Raw genomic sequence first — 20,937 nt, 5'->3', positions numbered from 1 at the left:
AGAGAAATCAGAATTAAAAGACAGAAAAATATAAAATTTAAGAACGAAAAGGAAAAAGGATAAAATACATTGCGAAATTCATGAAATTGAGGACTAATCATATTTCAACCGCACCTTCAATTTTCTTTTTACCACACGAATTGAAAATGTTTATCTTTATACCTGGCCATAAAAACAATGTATTCTCATCGAAGTGACAATGAAATTTTATGTAACGCGGTATTACTCGGTATTAAAATACGCGATCCGTATAGCATCAGTGATACCAATCATCGTCAAAAATGATCGTGAAAGTTCGCTCTCGCTGAAACTTCAAGCCGTGTTTTTCGCTTGAACAGGGATGTAAAGAAGAAAACGATTTCCAAGAAATTTACAATCAGTGCAGCGGAAATAATACCTCCCTTGTTGTACGATTGTTGAGGCAACGTTTCACGGAACAATATCGCATTTACATGACAGAAAAAATAAAATAAGTAGACTAGGTAACGATTTAACGATCGGTGCACCAGTGTTAAGCTCTCGTAACTCTCCATTGGGGAGAGAGGAATTGATATCGAAAATGCGCCAGAAAATGCAATCATCGTGATCCTGTTATCGCGTCGACCTCGTTTCACCGCGTTCCTTTCTCGAATACTTTCACAAGTATGAAAATCATACGTATAAAAAAATCATAAAAAAAATACCCAACAGACGGATATTATCGACGATGAACAAAGAAGGAAGTTCGATCGTTTGTGACTTAAGGAGTTGAACAAATACTATTGAAAATTTCTCCTCCTCAGGAACTCGTTGCATTTTATATTTACTTAAGAACCACATTATGTTCATTTTCGAAAGTAATAACGGGGTGAATGACATAGATATGGCTGGATGAGAAGAGAACTTCAATCGTTTTCTCCGTGATTTGCACTGATACAGATATACATCTCTACGAATCGAAGCTATACAGACTGTCCTTTTAAATCTATCAGTTTGTCATACGAAGCATTGAGAAGCCATACTGATCAATTCCATAAATTAGAAAAATGGGAAAGTAATGGTCGTGTCGTACTTCTGAACTCTATTATTGCTTATGCGATTTCTTCGTGATGAAAAGCCTTATGGAAACAAATAACTTGTTTCTTGAGAAATTAAATTCTAATCGAATATCTAAATAATGAAAGTGGAAGCATATAAAATGTAGAATTGATCAATACAACTTCTTGATATACGAGACAATAAGAGATCCAATATCATAAATGCAAAAATTGATCTCAATTCGATATATAAATCGTTTGATTAAAAAATCATAATGATTCAAATAAGTCAATATTGTCACACTTCTAATAAATTGATACCGGAGAAAATCTATTTTGGCGGTTAAAATTTTACTTGCCGCTGAAATAAAGGATAGTATCCATGAACACGCGACGGCGCGTGCCAATGTCCCATCGTTTTTAAAGGCTGGACAGAAGGTAACCCCTTGAAAAATACAGCACAAAAAAGGGTATATACGAGCGGGTTAAGCAGAATGGATCGCTGATCACCAATAAAAGGGTTCACAGAGCTGACAATTGCATTCTGCTAATCCTTTTTAACCGTGCCACCACGACTTAAGCTGCGGCGATTGTGAAAGGGTGAACAGATATCCGCAACCCTTTTATGACACCCCCACCATACACTAAGGATGTGCTTTTCGAATGTTTCACTACATAAAGAAGTGAAATTCGTGGTAAAAAAAAGGATTGGATGTGGAAGAGGAAGTAAAACGAGGAAGAAAATAAAAAAATAACCTTCGCGAGCAACCCGGTAAGACCGACGATCGTTTTACGATCGCGTAGACAATAAAGGAACGTAGTTAAAAATGTTCTCTCGCCTTGTTGAAGGGTTTACGATGTCCTCATCTTTGCGATTTTTAACCTTTACCGGCGGATTTTCCTTTTCAGCACACCTACACCCCTTTTACAATTCTTACGAGTTTTGACCCTTCCTGGCTCGTACTTTTTTTTATGTGTTTATTGCCAAACATCAATTGTTGTCACGTACTCTCTCCAACCCCATGAACCTTGTGAAGAAGAGGAGAAGACATTGAAGAAAAAATATAGTATTTAGGAAGACTGTTGCGGTTTTTGAGTATATTGCTATCTTGTCGTGTATTTACCCTCACCTACCCTTCTATGAGGCTTCTCCATTTTTTTCCTGTCCACGAGGCAAACAATTGACTTTATGCTGGCCAAATCGTGCCTGTCGAAAGTGTTTAAAAATATCCTCGCGATGGGCGAACACGTTATATCACCATTTACCTCTTTTTAGCGTCAAGATGGTGTACAGCCAACTTTTTTACGACCATTCGAGGAACTTGTGCTCAGATTTTGATTTTTTAAAGGCTTTACTTCGAACAATGAAAATTTGTAGTGAACTTTTAACGAATATTTTTTTATCTACGTTACTGATCTACGTTTTATCCACGCTATAAGAACAAGCCAATCGCTTTCTGATATCAGGAGTGTTGAGGATTTTTCCCCAAATAAAATATGATGTAGTGCATGTGAAATTAGAGATAGTTTAAGTCATTGTTCTACTGGTCTCGAATTTGTTTAAGATATACAGAACTTCGAGCTTTAAAATTATAGCGTGATTTCTGGTTATAAGCATACCGAATTTTAATTATAAACAAGTAATGATACAATGAAATACAATAAAGTAAGGTGGCAAACCCAAACTAAATCTAGACGAATATTCTAATTACAAAAATAAGATCAGAAAAATTAAAAGATATTTTATCGCGGAAGGAGTCCTTAAGAACTGCTTTAATTATGAAAGAAATCATTTGTTATTCATTTACTATTCCTAAAACAATTATATACATCAAAATATGCAACTGAAATACAACATTCTATATATATAATATATTTAAAAGTACCGGGTGAAATGAACTCCAGATATTCAGTTACGGTCAACCAATCATAAAGGGTACGGACAGACAGGCTTATACTTCCCCTATCCATCAATTTTACGACTGCTGTTTGCAAATTTTACTCTTTCCAAAGGCTTAAGGACCTACCAAGGTCAGCCGTGTGCGTTTTACGATTTAACCCTAATTAAAGAGGTAAGCGTTCGTGCTTCGACCGACCGTGGCCTCCACCAGTTTCTCTGAGCGCAATATTTGAAAAACATCAACGCCTGTCATTGGGCAATGTACAACAGATTTCTTATTCCATTGATCTTTCGTTTCTAGAAAGCTGCTCGACGTCATTACACATGTTTAATTTCATATCTAATCGTAAAATAAATAGAAAGTCCGACTCGCCTCTGCAATAAAAGCGGATTATATAAATAATTTATTCCTTCATTCGCAGTTCTGTTAAAAATTCAATCTCTTTTTTGATCTGCATATGTAACCAGAAAAAAGATAGCACGAGCATAATGAAAATGAACTTTTTGAATATAGAAAGAAAAAGTAGTAGAAGCGAGTAGAAGTGAAAAATAAAAGTGAAAAATTCTTTCTTTTCATAAAAAGTTCTATTCATCCATTTTAGATTTGACGATCAGGAAATATTCAACTGTGAAAGGAATTTATAACTTTTGTTTTTTTTTTTTTTTGAAAAACACTGATTATGTGGTTACAAGAGAGAAGAATTTTCTGAATCAACTGACGCTATATAATAAACTGAATAATTACCTCGATCATTGCAAGCAATAATTTTACTCAGAAATGTGTCACGAGCCTCGTAACTCTTTCCTTTCAGCATCCTTACCATCAACCGAAGGTGCAACCCTTCTACAAATATTTGGTTTTAGCTAATGATTACCAAGGTCTAGAGTGGAATGATCTTTGAATATTTAAGTCCGGTTGAGTATTTATATCCACACTTTCTAGAAATTCTAAATATCCAATCTTTCTAGTTTTATCGAAGTACTACATGAAAAATATCTCTCCATTATTAAATTAATACAAGTGTTCTGTAATTTTTAATCTTTGAATCATGCCACTAAATATTTTATTGTATTTTGAACACGGTGTTACGTAATATTTAAAGAAACAAATTCTGAAATAAACCAAGGAACGAACTGTCTTCAATAAATATTTAATGTATTTTTTTTAAATTAATAATAATGTTTTCTAATTCTCTTAGTAGTACTTGGATTTTGAGAATCAGTGATAAGTTATTTTACATTTTCAGAATTAAATTTCACAAAAATATCTAAGATTTCTGAGTGTCACACTCTTCGCAAGACAATCATCAAATGACATCGAACGATTAGAACTCTCTGGAGAAATTTCCCTATTCTTAAAACTACCCCACTACTCTTATTAAAAGAGAAATTTACGATTGTATTTTCATTACAAAACTACTGAACGTAAATCATAACGATTTTCTATCGTCAGCAGGTAAACTTGAAAAATTCTACGAAAAGGTTAGAATCTTCGGTTAAAAATTCTAAAACTCGTCGAACGAATCAGTAACCCTTTTGCACACCTAAAGATTGACTATTGCTCAGGCTGACTTTTTTCTAGTACGTTGTGAAATCTCTTTTCTCGATCGAAACGAAAAAAAGAAAGAACACATTTTTCGTTGATATATATTTATTGAACCCCTGACTTTTTTTTCCACCTCTCCCATTTTTTGCATCTTTTTTTCACTCAATTTGTGAAAAAAACGCGACGATGCGTTTTTCAGGGTGTACAGCCGCAGAAGTAATTTTTTGAAATTTATTTCTACGGACGACACAGAAAAATACGAGCTAGCTCGTTACTTACCCACCGTAAATACGATCATACCGTGACTTCACCGAGCCGAAACATTTGTCCGCTAGTGAAAAATAGTATCCTGCAATTTTTCGTTTCTTCAACCTTCCTATCGTGTTCTTTTTTGTTTCCCTCCTTCAGCCGCGATAGCTTGAAAAACGCCGCTGAAAATGCTTCTTTTAATCCCTCACTTGAATTACCCGCCCCTGTAAGAGAAATTATTTTGTTGATAATAATATTGTAAAGTAAAGGAAACTGAAAACTGCTTTTGATTTACGAAGTCGTTTGATTGTTGCATAAGAAATGTCATTTCGAGATAGATGATAATGAGTTTCATTAATGAGTTTCGAAATGAACATATTTTATCAATAGACGGGGGATGTTTATGCAAATTCATATTTTTGTGAATAAAATTAATAAAATAGAGCCTAAGTAACCTATGATTCGTTTTATCCACAAAATATTATAACCAGCACTATACTTTGTATTTTTTCTATATTTCTGCATATTATGCGCATTACATATATGCATTCTTTGACTTCCAAATTTGTCATAAATGTACAAATATTCGCAGTCTACTTATCAAAGAAAGGCCCTGAATTCACATGTTCTTCTATTTGTTGCAATTGTATAAGTTTGTCAATTGTAGCTTTATAAAACGCTGATACGTTTTTGTTGCCTCAGGGCGTTAAGATAATCGGAATGGAAATTTCCTGTTTCCTAGTTCTATTTTCTAGCTTCGTAGAATTTACAAGCGTCTATCAGCCTCAAAATTTTCCAATGAATACGCAGCACGGTCAGATAAGGGACAGTAAGCTGAAAAATTCAATAGCGCATGATTAAAGCGATTCATGTCATAAACCACGAAAGCTGGCCGATAAAATGATCAAAATTTCGTACTTATAATTTATTACGTTACATTCATAATTTATTTGCGGTATTAATTCTGTTTTATCATTTTTTTTTTCTTTTGTCATTATACACGAATTTGAAACGTCAAAAGCTATAAAATTTTGTCCTCATTTGATAACAAATGGCTACATATTCTTTGAAACAAAAAGTAGTCGTTACTATGAATTTCATTTCAGCAATCAAACAAGCAGAAGGCTTGATAGATTTACATGCTATAATAGAAATTAATTTTAAAAATCACACTTGACACTGTTACACTGATATACTTAACACCGCTGTATCTAAAACTACTTGAGGCGTATTCCTGGCGTAAGCATGGCCAACAAGAAGAGATTTCCCAGGAGACAACGTTAGACGCAGAAGTTTTTTTTTTTTTAATGATGTTTATTTAACCAAGGATACAATTTTCGTTACATTTTGGTATTCATAATAAACTGTGAATTTTGGTAATGGTGTGCTAGGCAAAAGTACCGATACGCGACGGTACGACGTAGCCATACTATGTTATGTGTCGGTGTTTTACAATTTTTTTTGTGATTTTAGGTCTATTCTTTGGATTTAAGCCGCTGGAGGCGGAGCTTTTATGTAATTTTGTTCTTGCTTGAGTTTTTTTGTCCTGAAACTTGGTTTTTGTCCTGAAACTTGGTTTTTGTCCTGAAACTTGGTGTTAGACGCAGAAGTATTAAGCATTAACGGTACAAGATGCAAACGTTAAGTGCTACATTTCAGACTGTGACAGCATTAAGACCTTTAATATTATCATTTAAAAAAATACAAGTTTAATATAGATATAAAAACTAAAGTATTTTAACCTTTCTGCATAGGTATTTCCGATTATTTTCGATTCAATTGTATTTTTCTAACGCTAAAAAGTATTTCAAGTTTGAATAAAATATAAAAAGATTGTCGTTGTTGGTATGCTTGATTTTTCGTTCCATTTTCGTGTCACACATCCGCTCACAACATCACAAATCTTTTTTACTTGGCAAAATGGCAACAAGATTGAAATATAAAACTTGCACGATCGCAAGAGACTTAAACAGCGTACCATTTTTCCTCAGAGTCCCTCAATTAATCTTCCCATCAACGAAAAAATATCACTCGACGATGAAAAACACAGCCAATTGATTCGCATAAAGCGATCCAAACGAAAGGAATTAAGGTCTCTGTCTGATCTCGAAATGAAAACTGTCATTCGCGTAACACATCCGTCGTTCATTGACGACAAACGCGCCTCTTCGTCGATGCACGCCATTCCGAGCGCGTTTCTTTCGACAGCATCACCGTCCGTATCGATCTTCTCGCGTCGTGTGCGTATATGCCGAGAGTGACGGCCTGGTTTCGAAAAATCGAGCACCGAAAATTACGCGTGCCATTCCGATCCTATCGTCGGTGCATTCGAACGCGTTCGATTGGCAGCCCCGGGCGAGTCATAAAACTGGCACGCAGCGTGCACTTGATTCGTCCGTGTTTGTGTGCGTGTTGCGCTCTATCTGACTGACAGGCTAACAATTTGGCCCTATTATCGGTTAAGCAAATACGAGACAGAAAGAAGAGTAGAGAGGAAAATTAATCGTATACAGCGTGAGTACACACTCTTTCATAAGTGTGAAAACACTTGCTGATCTTATATGAAATTAAAAGTGATAATATGACAGAAATTATCAAAGAAAGACATATTTAACTACAATTTTATATTAAATTATAAGTGAACTTTATTTTTTGTGATATGATAATGCCATTGTTTTACCTGACAAAATTATACTATTTTACAAGAAATATTTTGGAATTTAAAAATTGTTCGAACCTTTTTCAGCGATAATAACCACTGTGAGTACATAAATAATATTTTATTAGAGAACCTCAAAACCCAAAGACTATTACTTTATTATAAAAGGAAGAAATTTCTCTATTGCTAAATAATCGAATTATTAACAATTTTTTATTTTAAAACAATTACCAGAAAAATTTACTCTTCTTGAAAGTTGTTCTTCTAGCAAGGCAACTATATTTTGCCAAATAATTCTAAACATCTTTAGGTTGTAATAATTTCTTAAATATTCGCCAGAAGTTCACGTACTTATGAACGAACGTGTACATCCAAACCCATTCAGTTTCAAATAAAATCAGCTTCACGCTAAATAATTTTCCATCTTTGTCGTCCAATTACAACGGACAGGTAGGTTTAACAGTCTCGTTTCCGGCGCAGTTAGATTCAATAAGGGGATAGGTGGCCACGTCGTGGATCGTTTGGTATAATGATCGAGGCATAAAACAGGCTGCGCCCCATTGCTACAGAATTGCAGATCTCGTGCAGTTCCGTGGAAGCGGTTTTCTTTTCGTTTGCTTAGAAACGTGTTTAGGCTGTCATCGTGTGCGGCAGAATGCACCGAAAACTCGATAACGATCGCGAAACGAGAGGGTAAGAGGTTTCGCTACGGTCATTCGATTTTAACCGGAGGAGGTTACCGGCTGTCTTCCTGTCCTCGGGGGAAACGCGTCCAATTTGCTTAAACTGAAACTCGAGCGTTTCGCGTGCTTCGAAACTGATTGGTCGCATAGTGTAATCTACAGATCCTAGCTTGCTTCTTGTAAAGAGCATGCAAAGCTTCGTTCTGATCACTCGAGTTAGTATTCATGTAAGTTGCTTCACTCGGAGCGGTTCGTGTTTAAGTAACTTCATTTCGAATGAATACCAAAGGATAGATCGCGAACGTTTATACACTTACGGACAATTTAAGCATAGAGATTAAAAATGTCCGAAGTAAAATACTCGTTATATTACATACGGATCGAAATAAATATTTAGCTTTCTTTCCAAATAAACTTTTAGCTTTTTTCTTAAGTATGATTTCCTTATGTGTACATATTTATAAAAATGTAAATTCAAGTTAACGTCTGAAATCTATTAATGCAAAATGGACATAGCGTAATATAATATAATTTCGGTTATTTAATAATATTTATTTTTGATGATTCGTCTTATGGGTACAAAAAGTATTGACATACTATTGTAGTTATTATACAATAGCATTTAATTTGTCTACTAATTAATTAAGTCCAAGTATAGTAAATTTCCGTATCATTTATAATAATAGGTATTGTTATACGACTACAGAAATTTGATGACACAAAGATGAAACATAGGACCAATAGATATCTTTTGTAGTCAGTGTACCTAGATTTTATGATTACGTGTTTACTAGAAGATATCTCTTGACTGTCATAAAAGGATTTGACTTCTGCATATTTTTAAAAAATGCGTATTATCATACTGTAAATCGTTATGATACAAAATAAAGAAAAATTTAGCTATGTGTGTGAATTTTTGATAATAAAAATATTTGTCGGCGCAGCAAGCGATTCCATCGTTTAACTTAATGTACAAACTATTGTACAATATATTCCAATTTCCATTTTGCCTTTCAAAAGCGGGAATACAGTAAAATAAAAAGAGAACTTAAACCACAGGATAACAATCCACAATGGTGCAATGGTCTAATGCAAATGAAAAAGCCCGGTGGCAACGAAAGATACAGTTTTATCGGGTTAGAAGGGAAAAAATCGTACGAATACTCGCTTTATTTTCACGTCCGCCCTATAACCGCGATAAATTTTCATGAAATAGCAAGCTATCTAGGGATCGTTTCATCGAAAATGAGAATGGAGGGTCGATTTTTTAAATATTTTAATTCGCAATTTCTGTATGTACTAAAAATAACTTATTGTATCTTACTCTGATAGTTCCGTTATTTCTATTTAAGCTCATTTTATTCCAGAGATACTTTCAGAATTGTGTCCTTTTTTGGTTAAACTAGATGTATTAAACTTGGATAGAATTAGTCGTATATAATTTTACTTAATTTTAGATAAAGTATTCTTTCGCAGCTTCCTTATTAAATAAAAAATTCGCAGTATACAAACTTTACGCTATAATACACTTCCGGAAACGAGCTATTCCTCTACGGTGATGATAAAACATCCCCATCGACCTATATACTCATACTCCAACAACAAGTACGAATAGTCATACTATACATATCGTTTCCTTAAAATTAAGAGTTAAACCTGGACTCGAAGAGTACCTGAATATTTGTGAATCTATATAAATACATGCGCCCATTTCGCGAAGCTCCTTTATTTTTCCTGTGAGATATAATAATCCATGGAGCAGCAGAAGCGGATTGCACACACCCTAATCTGATATTTCGACGCAAGGGGAGCGTATATTAATGTCCGTCTGCAGGGAGTAAAGGCGAATACCGCGGCGTGTACACTTTCATCCGGCCACCAGCCGAGGCCTACGTAATCCACCGGCCCCCTATAAGGCTAATGAGTCACGCTGATCTCGTGCACGCCATTGACAAACCGTCTTAACACCATAGAACCACAGGTATACAGAATATTTTAAGGCGGTCTTAATAGCTTTTGCAGGAAATCGTCAAAACTCGCATAATACTATTGAATAACACGTTGAAGAGTTGTATCGATAAGGAGAAGTGAATTTTCGGGGCAAAGCCATATTTTCGGGTATATGGATGTTATTTGGAGAGGAAAGAGTTTTCTCGGAAGGGTTATATCGAGGAATTAAGTTGGCTCCGGTGCGTATCGCGATGTAAGCCGCTTTATCGGATCACTCGAGTATATTAAACACGTGACGGGTCGACGGAAGATCGATCCTTGGCGAGATAGCCGAATTCGAATGTTGGCCACGAACATGGTGCACGACTGATAAATCGAAATTTAGATTACGAAAATGACCGTCTTCGGTGAAAAAGAAGTCATTTGACGACTGAATAACGAGTTATAGGTATATTTACATAAACATTAATAACTCGTAATATCCTGTAATCACTGTGTCTCGAATAACTGTGAGTCATTTTGAAAAAGGATGTAGCAGTTTGTTATGCGAAGGAAACACGTTCTTTCGTGACCACTTTTTCCTCTTCTCTTTTTTTATTACATGTATCTCCTTCGATGGTAATTTGCAATTATTATGAAGTTACTATAAATAAATCTGTAAACGCGAAGTTTGCAATGGGATTGGAAGTGTTGAAAATCATATCACCCTTCTGGTACGTCTCATAGGAAAATCGATAAGTTAGAATTTGATACTTGAGAGCGAGGTATTGTTATGTGGAAGTGTGTACAGCGTACACCTTTGGCCACTATACAGGAGACACTTCGAGAGTCGTTATGCAGAAAGGGATTTGCATGGGGTATGAAGTTGGTGTTTTAAGTCTTCATGCAAATGCGAATGGAAACGTTGAAAAGTAATAATGAAAGCTGATTGTATATCGAATAGAATTTCGACGTGGTACACGCAACTTGGCAGAATTTATTGAGAGATTAACACCCACCATGTGTAATATCAAAGTATTACGATCCTTATCTATAGACAGTCTAGAGCCTAGAGAGTCTAGACGTTTTTGTGACTCATAGAGACTCGGGAGAATATTGAACACGTTCGAAGAGACACGGGAGAAACGCGAACGATCGATTATGTCGCGACAGGTTTTCTAGAAAAGGGAAAAAAGTAATTTAAATATGCTTTCTGCGTGATTGCACAAGACGCGACATTGTAAAAAATCAATGATTATAGTTCATTATAAATGTTAATTGTTGAAACTGATTTAACTGGAATTGCAAATAGAAAGAAATTTAAAATGGAATGTCAATAAAGGGAGAATAAATTTAAATGAGATTGAACAGTTCAGATTCCGTCGAGCCAACAAACATCGAGTGCGCTAGAGATTCAGAGGAAAAAGCCTACTGTGATCGCCGACAGGTGGAAGCACACTATCGGTGCATCTCGTCTTCTCATTCACCCTTCATGCTCCACCTATGTAACATTATAACATACAACATACTTGTTATGTTACTCATACCTTCCGACATACCTTATATTACTCATTCGTCACAACTAATTGTGCAGCACGATATTATCAAATCGTCTTTTTGAGTAAATTATGAATCAATTATACAAGTAGATGGGAATAAAATCATTACAGATTCTTCTAATAGATACAAAATCTTAAGAAATACAAATATATATATACCTTACAGACAATGGTCCTTATACGTTAATAAATAAATATCGAGTATTTCCTTAACGAAAGATAATCTTCCCTGTCTACATATTCCTTAAATCTACTACTCACGTACTATAATAGCATTCGAAGTTCCCTATCAATTCCTAGCTTACCCCACAAACCATTCCTTTTATCGTCAGCATGTAAAGACATTTCAGAGCTAAACGTTCTATTTTTATGTTTTCCATTTCTTGAAATTGCATTCGATCTTCGATAGACAAGCGAAGTGTACTCCAAGTACAACTCAATTTCCAGCGGCCGGTGTAGCGCACTTCAATTACATTCTCGATGTATCTACGAACCGGTCAATGGCCATGGAGTGCGCCCTCGACGTGCACTCGCACGACGGGCGCCCAATTTTCCGCGTGCGGCCGAATGCACGGAAAGATAGATCGCGGAGGCCACAGGTATTCGCCTGGCTCCGTCACGCCGCACACTTTTTCTCCTCTACGCATTCCACGAGGGATCGAGTGGTCCCAGAGGGCCACGACCGCGACCCACGCGCCGCGACGTGGCTATACCGCTTCAGCGCTCAAAGTCGAATGACGATCGCGTCCCCACCACCCACGCAACTGTCGTGCGCGGCACGCTCGTCCTCGAGCCAGATGCGTAGTGGGGGTGAGATGCGGCCAATCAGCGCGCATACGTCGTACGCCGCGTCGAATCTTGGTCACGTGATTGGCGGCCAGCGATTCTTCGTCTCGCTCTCAGTCGTTGAGCAGCGTCGTTCCTGCAGGTCTGATCGGTTCTTTCCTCGTAATCCTCCACTGTCATTGTTTGGCCTTAGGAAGGGTGAGTCCCTTCGTCCTTTACCAACCATTCTACCCCTCTCTGTTTCGCTCAAAAGGGATGCGAGAGCACGATCCCTGCAGCGATCCTCGTCGCACTTATCGCACTTCTACGAACTCCTGGACTTGCTTCCCCCTCCCAGACGCCCTTTACACGCTTTACCCGTTTCCTACCCTTTGTAGAGCGTCAAAGTTCAGCGGTTGAAATACGCTGCTGGCTTCGCTCGGCGCCGGAACCATCCCGCACTGGCTCCGCTGATTATCTTCCCGCCGAGCCTTTGACACGCCTGTGCTCTCACGAAGTTTGAGATACTCCTAGCAGATAGACCTGGGAATTGGTGTATGTAAGAGATGGTTCGAGCGACGCTGCGCGAGCCGATTTGTTATCGGGATGACGCTTCTCGTTGCGGAAATAGGATAGGTACTCAGGAATTGCAATATTTTCTAGGAAAATCAAACGTCTGGCTTTGATGATTATTTGAGTCGTTGGTGTCTAATGATGATAGAGGTATGAAATATTCACTTGCGTGGGTAACTCGAGATATCTTGTTTTTTACGATTTTTCGGAAGTTTCTTGTATATGTAGATATTCGCAGATATCTTTGTAGTTTGACAATAGACACAATAAAGGAATATCAAAATTCGGGCAAAATATGATGCATCGGAAATTCCACAATCTTATTAGATTGGATGTAAAAATTTCACCATTTCTGACATTCCTGTACTATAACCCTAAATGATTCATTGGGAATTCTATAATATAGGAACTCTACCACAATCCCATCAACTCACAATTAAGTCGAAGAATTTAATAAACACTGTGTTCTATACAAAATTGAAATCTAAGCGAAATTTCTTTAGACCTCAAGCTTAATATAGGCAAAATTGAATATAAAAATTCCAGAATTTCTCACTCGGATAGCACTACTCCAAATGATCCATACAAAATTCTTCATGCCATTCCAAGTCTACACAACCACGTTTTCTTCAACTTAAAATGAAATCCGCGATAAACAGCGGATTCTATCGGATCCAGTATCAATTACGAAGTGGTTGCGTGGCACATCCGAAGAAATACTACGTATCCGAGTTTCGTGCCGAGCATACGTGCACGTATGCGCCGAGATAAATGCCGCGGCGCGCGTTTAATCGGTCGCACAAGTAGAAAGAGTAATTTCGAAAGACTCGGGGAGGGAGTAGGAGGCACGTGCCAGTGGTGCGCGCGTGCGTCAGTCCGCACTCGACGCACGGTGGCACTCGGCTATTTTCGAAGAACGTGATATAAGTCCCGATGACGTTCGTGCTCGTTCTGTGTGTACGTGCGTCCCTGTGTAGAAATTACCATTGCCACTTCTCGATCCGCGACGTCGTATATACCACGAGCAGCCGGTTCTAATGACCTTTCGACGCGCGATACGCGTCACGAGACTAATCGCCTCTGTCGGGGAAAACACGGCATGGCATTGTTCCTTATCGGTTATCGCTCACGATCATCTATGATTTCCATACGACTCCACCTATTTCGATTTTTGGCATTCATGACTTTCGAAATTTTTAATGTGGATTTTTGAAGATTTTTTTAACCTCGTCTTTTTGTCTTCAAACATCAATAATCATGTCATATTTGATGAAGCAGTATATTCATACACGTATTTTGTATAATAAAGAAATTTTGGTTTCTTCCAATCGATTTTGAGAAATTTCCAAAAAGCTAAGCATTAATTATTATTACTCTAAAATTAAGAAAATTGTGTAAAGCAGAAGTCGTCAATGATCAGCTCTAGCTACTCTAATCTATAATACATACCAGGAATGTTTTCGAGTTTAGAACTACCATATGTAACGTATCTTCAACGACTTCCAAATAAATTTTCCTTTAAAAATTTTCAAAATTTCCGTCCTCTTTTACAAAATTCGAATGCAGTTTCAAAGATATTGGCCACCCATCCGACACTAGGTCGAAGGGTGGTGAAACGTATTTTCCACAAAGAGAAAAGGAGTATGAGAGAAAGGAGGGAAAAACAGTCGATGACAGTGCACAAAAATCGAATCGATCCGAGTCCGGGAGTCGGGTTCTCTGGTGGGGATTTGCGCGAGGCAACCCGGCACGGTCGTCGGTTTAGAGGAACCTGGGAGGGGGTTCATGCCCTGGGTGGGGGCACTTAAAGGCAACCGGGTGCCGTCCGACCGTCGGAATTCGGTGGTGGAAGGGAAGTCCAGGTTAAACCGTCACGCGCTATCCCCTCCTATGTCGGCTGGTCGCCGTTTGCCCCCACCCTTAAAGTGGCAGCGCCTCCATCGGGCATTCCATCGAGTGGCACGCTTCGACGAGACGACAGAAGACGTTCGTCGTTCGTTCAGCCAGTCGTGCTCTGACGCCTGTTCCGAGTGGTCGGAGTTCAGTGAAAGAGTTGAGCGAGCAAGGGACGTGTGGAGAGACGACGTTCTCTTTACTCTGTTCTCTCGTTCGAGAAATAATATACGAACTACCCTCTTCGAATATTCTTCAATTATCGTTTGACCAGTCACTTGGATTACGAGTGCAAAACACCAACTTGGCCATACGTTTTAGTGAACACTCGCTAGAAAGATCGTTACTTTGGATTAACAGTGCAGTGTGTAGCAGAACGGCAAATTGTGTTAAACGATTTGTCGAATTTCTCGTTTGATTTCTGTTCTGTGATATAAGAACTGTTTCGGGACGATGGTGACCGGAGTGGGTGCCACGATGCCAACAGGCGGTGTCACTGTCGGTGCTACGCCGCCGGCGCAACACGTGCCCCAGGAAGCTGGACAACCTCCTGCGCAAACCACTACCACGACTACCACTACGAGAAGATCTGGAGAGAATCGGCGGGTTAGTGTCTCTATCAAGATTTCACGTCCTTTCGGGAATTTATTGATTTGGAACGTTTTCATTGTCACGAGACTGGTCGATCCATGAAGTCGAAAATCTTTTGAAGCTTCTGAGACGGTCTCTCGAGACTGTCTAAGAATTTTCGAAAGATGTTTGAACATGCGGCTTTTTCATTGTCACGAAACTATAATCAGTGAATTTTTGAAGAAAGTTTGAAAATAGTGTTTTTAATAATTATAGAATAAATAATAAATTAATTAAAGTCGTCGACAAATACAATGAAAGAGATCGATGAGTCATGATTGATATTGAGAAATACAATTTTGTCGATGATTATTAAAGTGCACTAGTCTCGACGAATGTTTGTCTTTCTTGGAAAGAATGGCAACACGGAGTATTGTGTCGATTTTGCACCGTTGACCAAACGATGCTTTGCAACGATTAATTGAACGATTAATTGAAGTAACTCGGCAACGTGCCTGACCTGACTATCCTCTTTCTGTTACAGAGCAATAAACCGATTATGGAAAAACGGCGACGAGCCCGCATTAACAACTGCCTAAACGACCTGAAGACCCTCATACTGGACGCCATGAAAAAAGACGTAAGTATCTTGACATCATGTAATTCGAACGCTCCCCGCATGTTATTCGATTTTCAATCGTCAATTTCTTCTTCTCTTTGAATTTTATCTATAGATAATATAACATTTTAATTGAAAATTCTCGTTCAAAATTGTGACTTGTTCCATAGAACCATGAATTTAAATTAAAAAGGAAATCGTATTATTATTTCGTTGTCTTGAAAAATTCTTTAGTAAGAAATCGGTCGAAATTACTATCGATATCGTTAATTTCGGTTTAATTAACAAAAAATTGGCGAAAGGTTCGATATAGATAAGACTTAGAACGCAACTGCAAATTTTTCGCGACTTTTATCCAAAATTTAGCTATCTATGATCCGAACTGTTATATAATCGCGGTATTATGTTTGTGATTACAGCCATCGCGACATTCGAAACTAGAGAAGGCCGACATTCTGGAGATGACAGTGAAACATCTGGAATCGCTCCAGCGTCAACAGGTTGCCCTGGCGGCCGCGACCGATCCGAACGTACTAAACAAATTCCGTGCTGGTTTCACGGAATGCGCCGGTGAGGTTGGCAGGTTTCCCGGGCTGGACGCCTCGGTGAAGAGACGTTTGATGGCCCACTTGGCCACCTACCTTGGTCCGGTTGAGGCAAGCAACAACACGCAGGCGACGAATCAGCAGCCTGTCCAACCGGCGCCACCGACTACGCAGCTCCAAGTGCACATTCTGCCTCAAGTGGACGCAACCCCGAGAATTCAGGTGCAACAATCGAACGGGATCTTCTTCACGAACGCGAATGGCACGGGTCTTCAATTGGTTCCAACGAGATTACCAAATGGAGACATCGCGTTGGTGCTCCCAGCGGGTGCAAAAGCGACTCCTGTTACGTCACCAGCCGCATCTCCGGCGCCAACCTCGCCTCTGCCAACTCTGATCCCAATTCCTCAGAGAACGGCTAGCACGGCATCGGCATCGTCCTCGTCATCTTCTGCTAGCTCGACGTCCACGTCGGCGGCGAGTCCAGTGGCATTCGAAGCACCTCCAGCGACTTTCCGCGAACAACCTGCAGCGTACACCAATGGAAACAGTCACAGGGACGTCGCGACGTCGCCAGCCAACGGTTACACAAGCGATCCAGAATTCGATCCTCGTGTATACAGCCCTCCTCTTCAGAAACCTCTTGCATTGGTGATGAGGAAGAGCGTTGTGCCAGAAGTGGAAGATAAACCGTGGAGGCCGTGGTAAAGAGTCGTCAAGAGTGAAACTGAATTTTCGTGTTGCTCATTGGGGTCAAGATATCGAAGAAAATTTGGACTAATTGTTGTATAATCGATCGCGGGTGAAAAAGACATTATGTCTCGAGTGATATATACGCTTCGGCGGAAGAGACGTGGATTGGTTGGAGAACAGTCCCGCAGAACACGGATCATTGTTCCTTACGTATCGCGTTTTCGAAGTCGTGTTTTTGTTAGGGTGAAAGGTGTCCTGCGAGCTAGGATCTTGTCGCTGTCAAACCGTGAAAATTCGATATTTCCCGAGTGCGTGCAGTCGGCCAGTAGCCTATGAGGCAGTGCCTTATACAGTGCCTTGTAAATATTGTTTTATTTTATCAGTTAAACATCGTATTCGTCGAGAACCTGGATTTAAAAAATAACCCTTCGTAAATCTTCTTTTTTTATAATTTTTCGTTTCATCGGTATCGTCCTGTTTCCTGTTTCTTTCCTTCCTCTACGATGTTTTCGCGTTCTATTTTGATTTCCTTTTTTCTTTTGTATATAACGTTAGACGAATATCATATTTTAAGTGCCTTACGCAACAAGAATCACCGAGGTCTTCCATTCTGTTTCTTGTACGGAGAAAACGGCCAAGCGAGTGTTTTGTCGTGTACCGTGGTTGTAATAAGTACGAGGAACGTATGTAAAACTAACTGCGAAATCGCCTAGTTTATAGATTACTTAAGCCTTGTGCGTGAAAGAAGAAAGAGAGCGGGAGAGCGTGAGAGGCTGAGCGTGATCGTATGAGTATGATCTGTCCTAATTTATATTTATATCGAGTGCAGAGAAAATTTATAAATTCCTCTCTATCCTGAGAATAGAACAAAAGATCGACGCTTATCAACTACAAGAGCATCAAATAAATATTGATCTCTTTGTCAAAACTCAATTATTGGTCTCGTTTATTTCCTCGTTCCCTTACCTCCATTACCTCTTTTAGATTTACCAATTTCTAAACCAATCAGTTCAGATTCAAACTTCATCTTTTTTAAATGCAATTTTTCTATCGTAAGTTTAGTCTACGTTTCTCAATTTTAACATTGCTCCCAGTCTTGAACGAATCTTCGTCTAATTATATTAGCAATCTAAGATCGATAATATACGAAAAGAGATAAATACGAAAGAAGCAAAGATCGATCGTTCGTTATTTCAAGTTTTCACTCTTCAAATACAATTTACTCGTAGCCATACCAAGTTTAAGAGAACAAAGTATAATTCTATAAGAGCATTATATCATACGAAAGAGGATTTCGCAGGTAGTCTAGCTAGATGCTTTAAAACTATTGCAAGTGGGGCCCTATGCACCATCTGCGCCGCTGCAGCTCCCAATGCATACTGAGCGAAGGTACCTGAGCATCGCCGCCGAGGTGCTGCCACCTGAAGGAGAATATCGTAGGTTCTCCTGTATTAAACCGGTGTTGGGGGACTCCTTTCGTGGTCCTGGCACCCGACGAGGACCCGAAATTCGTATCTCTACCACCGAGCTAGGCCGAAAACGTGGGTCGACAAGAACCTGCTGCCTCCTGGTGATGAATCCTCGAACACTGTGAGGCCCTTGTACCTTCGAAAGTCGTGCCCTTTTCGCCTCGCAAGGATCACAGAGGGCGTCTGCAATTCGATCGAACCATTCTCCTGAATCGTGCTAATCACAAAAGAATACACGTGGAGAGTGGAACGGAAGAAGTCACGGATTCGAAATTATCAGGCAACGAGGAGAATCTAATCTCGAGACTTTGATAACTGATTATCGTTGTCGACTTTCTCCTGTAATCAACTATGAGTAGTTTTCCAGAGAGTCGAGCCACGCTTCCAGATCGGAAAATTCTTTGGATTGATATTTAGAAACGTCATCGAAGACATTATCCTGTATCGGACGGTGAAAGGTTTCCAAGAGGCTATATTTATCGTCTCCTCGTTATGCTATTATTTGCTATTATTGTACAGATTGTATATAGACTTTTTTTTGTTGTTAAATAGTAAAAGATTTCGTATTCGAGATTAGAGTGTTTAATATCGATGTCTAGACATAATATATGCTATTGGTGATGCAGTTTCGAAAGCAGGAAGTGACTAGAGGAAATTTTGGACCGTTGCCTAGGCGTCTGGATTTTACAAGAAACCACGATGCCGGTGCATTACCATAATGCACCTCTGGCTGGCCGGTGGCGTCTCTGGCACCGCAATTTACGGCGCAGAAGTAGCGGCACACGCAATATCACGTTGAATGACAAGTTGCGCGGTAGCACCTTATCGTTTTCGATCGCAAATCCGGCGCTAGGGTCAAAGTAAATAACGCTTCCAGTCGTGCTATACTTTTTGTGGTAACGAACGAGGAAATGCATACATATAAATAGAAGAGCATAAAGTATTTTCAATCTGGTTTATGAGTTTCAATGGCAACTCGTGACCATTCGATGATTCCCTTTCGAATGTACAGTTGGAGGGAGGTATATACGAGTACATAGTTGGGTTTTAAAATAGACTAAGTGTTGAAATTGGTGTAATTGAGAGTTGGAATTGCAGTTCGAGGCATATAAAAGGGAATAAGAAACTTGAGCATCGTTTAACACAGTATGATTTAATTTACAGTTGTCTGTTCCTTCGTAGTAGATTTAAAGAAAATTTTGTATATATTAACTTAAATATATATAAATAACTTAAATGGAATTGAAAATACATACAAGACAAAGTTAATCGCATACATTATATAAAAATTTTAAACGTCATTTTATAAATGATCTTTGAAAATTATTTCAATGTTTGATTCTATATGGTATGGTGATATATATGACTATCCCAATGGATGTCACCACTTAATATTTTACTTTACAACTCCGGAACATTAATTGCACCAATTGTACATACTTAACAGTGCTGTTCTAAGTATATACGTATATCGTATGGTTTCTAGGTACAAAAGTGCCCATCTTACACTAGTTGACATGTTGCATAAGTAACAGACACGGGAGCTAGAATTCCTAGTTATCTACGCGCCGACGAGTTGGTTATCTTTTGTTACGTAAAATCTCCGACAAACAGGTCTCACGAGATACCGAGATCTGACCGGATTCTCATCTCTAACCTCTCACGTACGATTTCCATGGCGACAATGCTACGAGAAGGATCATTTCTTCGCGTCGAAACGCGGCCATAATTGCCAGCTCACAACTTGAACCAGTCCTCCGTTCGGGGAAACGTTCTTTTATTTATTAGCCCCGACCCTGGAGTTTGCCTCTAATGGTCATTAGGATGATAATCGAGTCGCATAATTTCACCGGGTAATTTAATTAAATCACATGATTTTTCGCGTCGTCGAATCGTTATCTGCGGATCCCTATTACTACAGACAAGAAAAGAATCTCTACTCGGAGAAAAGAGAAATTTTTTTTTCCTTCTCTATTTTTTTTTTAGTCTTTTGTTTCTAACTGAATGAACCGCGCGACTTTCGGGTTGCCACTAAAATTGCGAATGACACGGCATAACAGATAAAAAGACTGTTCGTACAAAGAAACGACGCAACCTTCGAATCGCGTGACACGGTACAAGCTACGTGGTAATGATAATTATTCGAACGATTGATACATATATTCTAGAACTGTGTTTAATTTACCTTTTCTTTTTTGTGCTTCCGTAACTTGCCGGTGAGATTTGATGCTTTGGTATGGATCGATAGAAGTGGACAGTTATCAGAAAA

At 38.7% G+C, this 20,937-nt stretch overlaps 1 protein-coding gene and 1 long non-coding RNA gene across 4 annotated transcripts; one reads left to right on the top strand and one right to left on the bottom strand.

Moving 5' to 3' along the window:
* Positions 1–2,907: 2,907 nt before the first annotated feature.
* On the bottom strand, positions 2,908–13,418 carry LOC138185489 (uncharacterized). 3 transcript variants are annotated; one of them, XR_011174634.1, is made up of 5 exons: positions 11,847–13,418; positions 11,002–11,160; positions 4,742–5,545; positions 3,662–3,760; positions 2,908–3,291 (listed from the first exon to the last, which is right to left on the bottom strand). It is a non-coding gene; the product is annotated as an uncharacterized LOC138185489 (long non-coding RNA). The 3 variants fall into 3 exon arrangements; XR_011174632.1 differs by having other exon boundaries at positions 11,002–13,418; XR_011174633.1 differs by having other exon boundaries at positions 4,742–4,935; positions 11,002–13,408.
* A 1,394-nt stretch (positions 13,419–14,812) lies between these two features.
* hry (bHLH transcriptional repressor hairy) lies at positions 14,813–18,132 on the top strand. The gene is made up of 3 exons (XM_069124437.1): positions 14,813–15,378; positions 15,887–15,982; positions 16,381–18,132. Exons 1-3 carry the CDS (start codon positions 15,226–15,228, stop codon positions 17,212–17,214), a joined length of 1,083 nt encoding a protein of 360 aa, XP_068980538.1. The 5' UTR covers positions 14,813–15,225; the 3' UTR covers positions 17,215–18,132.
* The last annotated feature ends 2,805 nt before the right edge of the window (positions 18,133–20,937 follow it).

The sequence above is a fragment of the Bombus flavifrons genome, chromosome 12 (genome assembly GCF_040668555.2).
Source record: "Bombus flavifrons isolate JBK064 chromosome 12, iyBomFlav1_principal, whole genome shotgun sequence".
In the NCBI taxonomy this organism is placed as follows: Eukaryota; Metazoa; Arthropoda; class Insecta; order Hymenoptera; family Apidae; genus Bombus; species Bombus flavifrons.
This window is presented reverse-complemented; position numbering and strand designations above follow the sequence as displayed.